At 32.9% G+C, this 11,103-nt stretch overlaps 1 protein-coding gene across 1 annotated transcript; it reads right to left on the reverse strand.

Moving 5' to 3' along the window:
- Window positions 1-995: 995 nt before the first annotated feature.
- LOC134255581 (ADP-ribose pyrophosphatase, mitochondrial-like) lies at window positions 996-10,749 on the reverse strand. The gene is made up of 10 exons (XM_062738113.1): window positions 10,668-10,749; window positions 10,461-10,530; window positions 10,021-10,160; window positions 9,173-9,294; window positions 8,992-9,086; window positions 7,740-7,943; window positions 7,370-7,577; window positions 6,487-6,606; window positions 2,558-2,731; window positions 996-2,422 (listed from the first exon to the last, which is right to left on the reverse strand). Exons 1-10 carry the CDS (start codon window positions 10,747-10,749, stop codon window positions 2,321-2,323), a joined length of 1,317 nt encoding a protein of 438 aa, XP_062594097.1. The 3' UTR covers window positions 996-2,320.
- Between the last annotated feature and the right edge of the window lie 354 nt (window positions 10,750-11,103).

Consider the following 11,103-nt stretch of genomic DNA (forward strand, 5'->3'; position numbering starts at 1 on the left):
TAATGAAAAAAAGGTCATCAATAAAAAGTGATTTACAGTATTAACAACATCTTGTTCAACAAACCACAACAGGAGAGTTTTGGTTCAATTCTACAGAGGATAAAACATGGATACAGTATTTATTTAATCTTTCTTTATGGAAAGAAAGATCTTTCTTCATTCTTCCCATTCCATCTTGATATTCACATTACAAATTAATGAATGAAAAAAGGTTGAGAAAGCGACATCAATATATTTATTCAATACAAGTCCCTTTATTTACTTTTAATCATATACAGTACTGTATATCTAACAACATTTTGCTTTATGCCATAAACAAAAGAGTATTGGTTCTGAAGTGTCACACAATGTCACACAGAGTGTAAACTACTCAATCCATTTTGATAGATTTTCTAATACAATAATTACCTAACTTTTTAAAATTTCTTTCTATGACTAGCTATATACATGTAAATTCAAGTGAGCACTGGATATAAAATAAACTGAATATTATTTTCAAAAATAAATTTTGTGCAAAAGCACTGGAAATTTGTAAGGTGTATCTCTTCATATCTAGATGTACAAGGTTTCTTAAGATGTACCCAGTAAGCTTGTTTTGATTTTATCATTGGAACAAAGTTGACAAATTTCTTCAGACTGAAGCTAAAATGAAAATATATACCACATGGAAACAAGAGTATTCTGTATAACTAAGAATTGAAATTGGTCTAGATGTTTGGGCAAAGTACACATGCAACTGAAATTGTATAAATTTTTAAGACAACAACGAGACAGAAAGCTTCCTTCAGCCTTTGTTAACTAAAACTACAAAATACCCTGCATTTTGTATTGTTCGCAAAAGAAAAAGTAAGGAAAATTAAGCACTTCAAACCTGCTCTACTGAAAATTTGGCATTTAAAATGTTTTGGAGAATATATTATTAAACAAGATTTTTCGTACATATTTTGATGTAATTCTTTGTGAGGCCAAGGAATCTTGAATGTGAATTTTATGTCTAGGAATGCTTCCTTGTGGTTGTTCAGCTACAGAAGTTTACCAAGTAACAAGTGGACTTGAGCAGATAATAAATGGACGTCTGACTAAAGTGACTCAATTGAATCAAAACTTTTACACAACCAGCACAAATGGCAAAAGCATAAGTTTATTCCAGCCTTGGGCACACAGGAGCTGAGATTTTTTTTTGTTTCAATAAAAGTAACTGTGAGCTAATAACTGAAATACTGTTAAAACAAAATGAAACTGAAGAGCAACAAATTCTATCAAGCAATAGAACTATTTAAACCTTATGATAAAACTGACAAGATGAAAAATAAAATCATTGGTCTTAAAAATTGAGCAATGAATAACAAATTACAAATGATAAACATTTTTCTCCGGATTTTACATTCTAGCCACTTAACTACCCGTATTTCTCATTTTAAAAATCTAAGACTAGCTTCATACTGCAGGAATAATTTTGAGAGATTAACATCGATGTTAAAGTTTGCTATATCATATAAAAAAAAAATAAGATTCTGCAACTAAGATGTACATTTGCGTTTCATTTTCTTTAGAAGTATATAAGCATTTCTACACAGTGATCTACTGAAAAATACATGTGGTTAAATATTGCCTACTTTATAAGTCATTATTGATGCAAAGTATTTCCTTTTGCCAACCCTTATGTTGTAGTTGGATTAATACAATATTCATAATGATTTATTTACAAGCTGTTACATTTTACCCTGAATTATAAACTGACAAGGACATGGAAGCTTTGCTAATGTAAAATCTACAACCTGTTTTATCTATACTCTACTATAATGACATTGGAAACTGATTGCAAATCTTAAACAAAAAGTTTCTGATTATATCCACTATTGTCCCACCTCTTAGAACCTTACCAAACTATCAATATCAATAACATGAATGGCACCTTAAAGTCTACATATACCTGATAAAATATTGAACAGTAAATAAATGATAAAATAAGGTACATATGAAAATATAAAAATGAGGTAATTATACAAACCAATAAATCATCTGTGTAAAATGGCACAGCACAGAAATTTGACCAAAAAAAGAGAAAGTAATAAAAATGCACCATAGAATAATCTGCCAACACCAAAAGTGTGTATAAAGCATTTAAAAAAAAGCAATTGTAAAATAACTTATATAAAGAAAAAAATACAATAAAATAATATGGGAAAATTATATATATTAAGAAAGCAATAAAAATTTTATTTCTGTTATTAACATTGCACTTGGAATCTACAACCATGCACTTGGTGGTTAAGGCTTTTATTGGACTGGTAAATATGTAGGTGTATGTCGACCAGTTTTAATAATAGGCACCATGGTTACGGGCTGCTTCTTGCACGATTAGATTCTGGTTTCCTGGTAGTCTAAGATAAGAAGACACTTCTTTCCATTTTTTCTCTTTCTATAAAATAAATATAATTATAGGGTTATTCCCCAATAAAACAAATGAATGTCACATCTGTGTTATGACAATGGTTAATTTAAGCCTTTTCCTACCAATGTTTAAACCTATAATGATGAAGTGAATTATACATACGTCCTTGATCTTTAGGTCAAGGTTATCTGGAACATGGTAGTGTATGTTCCAGACCTCCGCCTCTCTCCAGGCATTGTCAGTGTTACACGGATCATCCATGTAGCCCTTGTAAATTTGTCCTGAAGTAAACCCTGTAAAGGGGCCAGGATGGGGCTCCACAAACTGCTCAAAGAACTGAAATACAGGAAAAAATTGTCTAAAATACAAACATCATAAAATTACATCAACAACAAAATAAAACAGGAAATCTATAGTTAGTTTATGACACTGATAAGTAAGCCCTCCTTCAGATTTTCTTATTTGCATTATTCTAAAGCATACCTAAATCATTTGTTCTGTTATCACTGCACCTAAACAATTTGTTGTTCTGTTGTTACAATACCTCAATCAATTGTTATTCTGTTGTTACTGTACCTGAACCATTTGTTGATCTGTTGTTATGTACCAGAATCATTTGTTTTTCTATTGTTACCATTAAACCTGAATCAACTGTTGTTACTGTACCTGAATCATTTGTTGTTCTGTTGTTACTTTACCTGAATCATTAGCTGTTCTGTTGTTACCGTACCTGAATCATTTGTTGTTCTGTTGTTACAATACCTGAATCATTTGTTGTTCTCTTATTACTGCATCTGAATCATTTGTTGTTCTGTTGTTACAATACCTGGATCATTTGTTATTCTGTTGTTACTGTACCTAAATCATTTGTTGTTCTGTTGTTACCCTACCTAAACCATTTGTTGTTCCATCATCACCATACAAGAATCATTGTTATTATGTTGTTAAATACCTGAATCATTTGTAGTTCTACATTATCTTACCTGAACCATTTGTTGTTCTGTTGTTACTTTACCTGAATCATTTGTTGTTCTGCCATAACAGAACCTGAATCAATTGTTGACCTATCATTAATGTACCTGAATCTTGCTGTTCTGTCATTACTGAACTGAATCTGAATCATTGTTGTTACTTTAAATGAATCATTTGTTATGCTGTCATTAAAGTACCTGAACAATTGTTGTTCTATCATTTATGTACCTGAATCTATTGTTGTCATTAATGTACCTGCATCATTTGTTGTCCTGTTGTTACTTTTCTGAATCATTTGTTGTTCTATTGTTATGTACATAAATCATTTATTTTTCTGTTATGTTACTGAATCATTTGTTCTTCTGCTCTTATCATACCTGAATCATTTGTTGTTCTGTTGTTATGTACCTGAATCATTTATTGTTCTGCTCTTATCATATCTGAATCATCTGCTGTTCTGTTTTTACAGGACTTGAATCATTTTTTGCTCTATCATCAATGTACCTGAATCAATTGTGGTCACTAATGTACCTGTATCATTTCTTGTTCTGTTGTTATGTACCTGAATCATTTGTTATTCTAATGTTACCATTATACCTGAATCGTTTACTGTTCTGTTGTTATGTACCTGAATCACTTGTTGTTCCTTTGTCATGTACCTGACTCATTAGTTGTTCTATTGTTACCATTATACCTGAATCATTTATTGTTCTGTTGTCATGTACCTGAATCATTTGTTGTTCTGTACCTGAATCATTCATTGTTCTGTTCTTATCATACCTTAATAATTTTTTGTTCTGTTGTTATCTAACCTAAATCATTTGTTTTCTGTTGTTATTGTACCTGAATCATTTGTTGTTCTATTGTTACCATACCTGAATCATTTGTTGTTCTGTTGTTACTGTACTTTGAATTATTTATTGGTCTATCATTAATGTACTTAAATCATTTGTTCTGTTGTTACTTTACCTGAATCATTTGTTGTTCTTACTGAATCATTTGTTGTTCTGTTGTTAATTTACCTGAATCATTTGTTGTTCTGTTGTTACTGCACCTGAATCATTTAATGTTCTTTACCTGAATCATTTGTTTTTCTGCTCTTATACCTGAGTCATTTGTCAATCTGTTTTTATGTACCTGAATCATTTGTTGTTCTGTTGTTAGGTACCTAAATCATTAATTTCATTGTTCTGTTATTAATGTATCTAAATCATTTGTTGTTCTGTTGTTACAATACCCAAATCATTTGTTATTCTGTGGTTAATGTACTTTTAAAAATCATTTGTTGTTCTTTTGTTACGGTAAATAAATCATTTGTTGTTCTGTTATTATGGACCTAAATCATTTTTGTTAACTTAATCATTTGTTGTTCTGTTATTACTGTACCTGAATCATTTGTTGTTCTGTTGTTACAGACCTGAATCATTTGTTAATCTGTCACAACAGTACTTGAATCAATTTTCGTTCTATCATTAATGTTAACATACCTGAATCATTTGATGTTCTGTTGATACTGTACTTTGAATTACTTGTTGTTCTATTATTACTGTACCTGAATCATTTGTTGTTCAGTTGTTACATTACCGGAATCATTTGTTGTTCTGTCAATAATGTACCTGAATCATTTTGTTGTTCTGTTATTACTGTACCTGATTCCTTTGTTGTTCTGTTCTTATCAAACCTAAATCATTTGTTTTCCTGTTGTTTTCAGACCCGATTCATTGGTTGTTATCTTACCAGAATCATTTATTCTCTTGTTACTGTGCCTAAATCATTTTTTGTTCTGTTGTTATGGTAACTAAAGCATTTGTTGTTCTGTTGTTAATTTACCTGAATCATTTGTTGTTCTGTTGTTACAGTAAATAAATCATTTGTAATACTCTCTTACAGTACCTGAATCAATTGTTGTTCTATCATTTATGTACCTGAATCAATTGTTGTTATTTATATACCTGCATCATTTGTTGTCCTCTTGTTCTGTTCTTATTCATACCTGAATCATTTGTTGTTCTACTGTTAGCATTAAACCTAACTTATTTGTTGTTCTGTTATTACTGTACCTCATTCATTTGTTGTTGTGTTGTTAAAGTAACTAAATCATATGTTGTTCTGTTGTTACTGTATCTGAATCATTTGTTATTCTGTTGTTACTGTACCTAAATCATTTGTTGTTCTGTTTTTACCCTACCTGAATCATTTGTTGTTCTGTTGTTACTGTTCCTGAACCATTTGTTGTCCTGTTGTTTTCAGACCTGATTCTTTGGTTTTTATCGTACCTGAATCATTTGTTGTTGTTTTGTTGTTACAATACCTGAATGATTTGTTATTCTGTTGTTACTGTACCTAAATCATCTGCTGTTCTGTTGTTATGTACCCGAATTATTTGTTGTTCTGTTGTTATATACCTAATCATTTGTTGTTCTATTGTTATGTATCTGAATCATCTGTTGTTCTGATGTTATGTACCTGAATCATTTGTTGCTCTGCTCTTATTATACCTGCATCATTTGTTGTTCTGTTGTCATCTTACCTGAATCACTTGTTGTCCTGCTGTTACCTTATCTGAATCACTTGTTCTGTTGTTACCTTACCTGAATCATTTGTTGTTCTGTTGTTATCGTACCTGAATCATTTGTTGTTCTCTTGTTACCTTACCTGAATCATTTGTTGTTCTGTTGTTACAGTACAGTGAATCATTTGTTGTTCTGCTGTTACAATACCTGATTCATTTGTTCTGTTGTTACAATACCTGAATCATGTGTTGTTCTTCTTGTTACGGTACATAAATCATTTGTTGTGCTGTTGTTGTCTTACCTGAATCATTTGTTGTTCTGTTGTTATTGTACCTGAATCATTTGTTGTTCTGTTATTACTGTACCTGAATCATTTGTTGTTCTGTTGCTACCATACCTGAACCATTTGTTGTTCTGTTGTTACTGTACCTGAAGCATTTGTTGTTCTGTTGTTACAATACCTGAATCATTTGTTGTCATCTTACCTGAATCATTTGTTGTTCTGTTGTTACTGTACCTGAATCATTTATTGTCCTGTTGTTACTGTACCCTGAATTATTTGTTGTTCTGTTGTTACAATACCTGAATCATTTGTTGTTATTGTACCTGAATCATTTGTTGTTCTGTCATGTTAGGGTCAAGCTTGGTCTCAGACTCCTGGAAAATGTTCTCCAGAAACTTCCTACAGACAGCTGAGTAGAGGGACATGTCACCATATTCCTTACCCTACAGAACACAGAACAATACAATTTCCTACAGACAGCTGAGTAGAGAGACATGACACCATACCCTACAGAACAGAATGAAGAATAACTGGTGCATTGTTATAAAATGTCTATAAGTTCTCAAAGCTCATTCAAAATAAAACTGGATTAGGTAGCATCTGGATCACAATTGTTCGTAGGTGAATTTTCAATTCTTATCCTGATGATCACAACTCTAAGTTGTGCTGGCTTATCAGATAGCTACAGCTGATTGCCATCTCAGGCTCCAGGGCCATAAAATTTAGACAAGCTCACTTTTGATCTCACTTTTACAAAAGGAATTAATAATAGAAAAGTGAGACTTAGATCAAAAGTGAGCTCATCTAAGATTACACCCTGTACCTGGTTGTATTTGGGGGTTTCTTCATCTGATGTGTTTTACATGCTATTTTTTGCAGAATATGTTTATGAGTGAAACAATTTGATATAGATTCATGTATAAACAAATGGTCTACAATTTGTGAAAATATACAGAAATCAGAAAGATTCAAGAACAACATCACCATCCAAATTAGATGGAACTCCAAGACAAAGAAAATTTCCAAAATGGCTAAGTAAATGTGTATGGTTTGAATATCCCTAGTTTTGGAGGTAAGACATACATAAACTATGAGGAATATATAATCATCACTACTTGCACGTATTATGATCACTTTTTTCAACCACTAACAAATAGCCCAAACTACTACACATGCAATTTTCTTTGAACATTTCATCAAACTTACACTAGGCAGAGTGAACTCCCCTGATTCCTTCTTCTGAAATACAGCGACCTCTAGGACTTTTTTGCCATCCACCGTGATGAAGTTCTGCTGGTTCTGACCTGTAGACAGAAATCTCTTCCATCTGGACACGACCAACATCACACAATGATTCGGCCCCCATCTCCTCAACTTCCCTCTTCCTCTCATACCAGTACGACCCATGGGATTTCTGAAATATTAATTCTACTATTGTAGAATACAAAAATCGAAAAAATTTAAAACTTTAAGGTAAAGGCCCTAACCTTAGATGGGAGAGGTCAAACAAACATTTTTTAAAACTGATTTTACATGAAATTATATTTTAAAATTTAAATTAAAGAGTGTGTCTTACATAGGCATGTTGGAGGAGTCGAGCTCATATCGAATTGGTACACCGTCCCTGGTGATCCAAGATACTCTGTTGATTTCTATACTTTTCTCATTGATGACAAATGTAGCTGACAGATTCCACAGGGGTTTCTGGTACCCGGTAACCGACAATAAACTGGTTCTCTCATCCTGACTCTGACTGCTGCTCTCCATACGCTGTATGATCCTGAAAAATATATTAAGGAAGCTCCAGGGGCTGACAAATAGATTTTTCAAGCATTTACCCACGGGCAAGTGCATAGTCAAATTTCACTTGTCCTACTTCAATTTTTACTTGCCCCAGCACTTTATATTCATTATAACGAATTAGTTTGTCTCTAAATCGAAAAATTTTGCAGCCTAGGATTGTTGTTTTGAATATTGGCGACATTTAAAACCTCCTGCCATTAATTACTACGTACCATACAATCTTTTGATTGGTTATATGCTGTTTTATGTCCCGTTCGAGAATTTTCCACTCATATAGAGACATAAAATTGCTATCATATTTCAGCTATAGTCATGATATCTGTTATTTGTTTATGGACGATGTACTTATCATTGACTGTCGATCGTTTTCTGCCACATAACTGTCAAAACTTTCTCCATTTCTTCAATGCCAATTTGTCACTTTCAATCAAGTACAAATACATGTACTTAAAACTTTCGGTAAAACTTGTTATGAATTGCATAATGATGACACAATTAAACTGGTTTGCATACAAAGTGTGACAAACAAAGGAAGATAACTCTTACCACAAAATAATTTTAATTTCGTGGAAAATGATGACATTTTAAAAAATATTTATCGATTGATTTTTTTAAAAAGTCACTTGCCCACGGGCAAGTGCCTATTAAAAATTCACTTGCCCGCCTCTAAAATTCACTAGCCCGGGTGTCCGGCAATGGGATTTGTCAGTCCCTGAAGCTCTAAGCACTGAACGACAAAGAGTTCTAATTCCATAGGCCAGTAGACTGATTTGCTCTCGGATATAACATATTAAGCATTTTCAACATTACAACGTACAAAACTAAAGTAGATGAATACATAATACCCTGTACAGTGTGTAGGTTGTTGGGTATGCCAGGGACTTTAACAATGTTAGAAGCCTGAGATAATTTTATACCACGTTTTCAACTATCATCGATGCCCTGGCATACCCAACAAACTAGACAGTGATTCCTTAAATATTAAAAATGAAATTCTCAATCCATGTAATATCCATCCTACTTACTCAATAAAATCTGGATCCACCAGACTCTGTATAGATTCTCTGTATTCATCCACAGGTTTGGTGTACAGGACTGGATCATAGGTAGGATAAGGCTCCTGTATAACATATTTCACATGTTACAGTATGTCATCTTCAGATGCCTCTAACAAAAGGTTCTAAGTCTGTGCAACATGATACCTACCTCCCAGTTGACGTACTTGTCAAAGACAGGAAACCTCTGTATCTTAGTGTAGGGATACGGAGACTGACGACTAGCAATGTGAAGGGAGGTGGCAGTCTCTAATTCTGGCCGGGCCTGGGGATCTGCAAGAAAACAATGTACTACATGTATATATGTATAGATCACCCTTTCCCTTTTTCCTTACTTCTTAAAAACTGAATGAAAAGGTTTGGGATTTCCAAATCACTTCACTTATTTACATACTGTACATGTATTTAAGATATTAGTGTTAGAGATACTGAAGTTCAAATTTTACAGGTATGAAAGGGCTATGAATTTCAAACTTCTGCCAGTGACTTTCAAGCTTTCAAAATGAACTTAGGTCGAGGTTATGTCACAACTATAGAAAATACGGAAATATTAGTGTGAAATTAGAACATCCAGTGTTTTTCCATTTAAAATTTATGGATCAGACATAAATTGTATATTTCTCCTGCTTTTGACCTTCAACTTTTCAAACTGACCTGTCACAAGTTCATGAGGGTCATCAGCAATTTTTGTATAAAATTTTAAGTATTCCATTTTTAGATATGGCCAAGACAGGAATCAATTTTTTTTTCAAAAGGTCACCTTGTACTTGACCTAAGTCAAGGTCAAGACACACTGAGTTATATGGGACTGTGTGTCTCAGATGTTTCTGCAACAAAATTATGACCTTTTCATAATTACGTTGAAAGAAAGTCAAACAAATAAATATGGTGATTTCTATATTCCCCAAAACTTCTTTTTTTGGGGTGGGGTGGGGTTGAAGGGTGGGGTCAGGGTGTTAATATATGCAACAATTTTATGTGGCTTTCAATGATACTGACCAATGGTGTCTATTTTGTGGGCAATCTGCTCCAAAGCTAAGCTACAGGCAATCAGCTGTCTCTCCAGATTTGACATCTGCTCCGTCATTCTGTCATTAAATTCCCTCTGTAGTTTGGATTGTGTTACCAGATGTTCTATTCTACAATAGAATTCTGATTACTATGACAAGAATATCGACAGACTCATTTCACATCAAAATTATATGGTCAATACTTGTTAGCAAATACAATCTATCAATAAGTCAAATACAGACGGACAAATATGATATAGGAACATATCATTATCATATTAAGCTTATTTCAATCAGATTAGTTAAAAGTGTAAAACCATTGCCTGATTGCATAATGATAACTTATATTTTACAACAATTTGCTTAGGTGGTACAAATGTATAGGCTAAAACACACCTATAAATCTATCACATAGCTGATTTCTCTAACCTTTGACTCTGCTCTGTGTGTCTGATTTCTCTAACCTTTGACCCTGCTCTAATATCTCTAACCTTTGACCCTGCTCAGTGAGTCTGATTTCTCTAACCTTTGACCCTGCATTTGATTTCTCTAACCTTTGATCCTGCATCTGATTTCTCTTTTTTGACCTGATTTTGATTTTCTCTAACCTTTAACTATCTGTAAGTCGTCTCTCACCTTTCTCCTGCTCCTCGTTCAGTTTCTCATACAGATCTTTCCAGTAGCTGTAGTCTGTCGTGCCCTTAATCTTTACCACCATCTTTACCATACATTCTTTGCGCCGAGTACTTCAAATTTGTTGTTCAACAAAATTAGTTGCACCCATAATTATCAATTAGTTTTTGCTAGATTGGGCTTTGATATTTGATATATATCAATAAATCTTACACATGCTGTTAACTTTTTCAAGCTACAGAACTGATGGCAGAGTGGTTCATGAAGATACAATTTTAAAAAGATTTTTTTTCCTCAGATACAGTGTGTTCCCATGTTTGGTTTAAGATTATCATTAATTTATTAAGTCCATTTTTAGTGTATATCCATTTATATATCGTGGAGAAAAGTCTATGATCTATTTGTTGCAACCTTATATTCTGTTTTTTTACTATAATTA

Source organism: Saccostrea cucullata, unplaced genomic scaffold (genome assembly GCF_032062105.1).
Source record: "Saccostrea cucullata isolate Sc308-1 unplaced genomic scaffold, CSIRO_AGI_Scuc_v1 ctg16763, whole genome shotgun sequence".
Classification (NCBI taxonomy): Eukaryota; Metazoa; Mollusca; class Bivalvia; order Ostreida; family Ostreidae; genus Saccostrea; species Saccostrea cuccullata.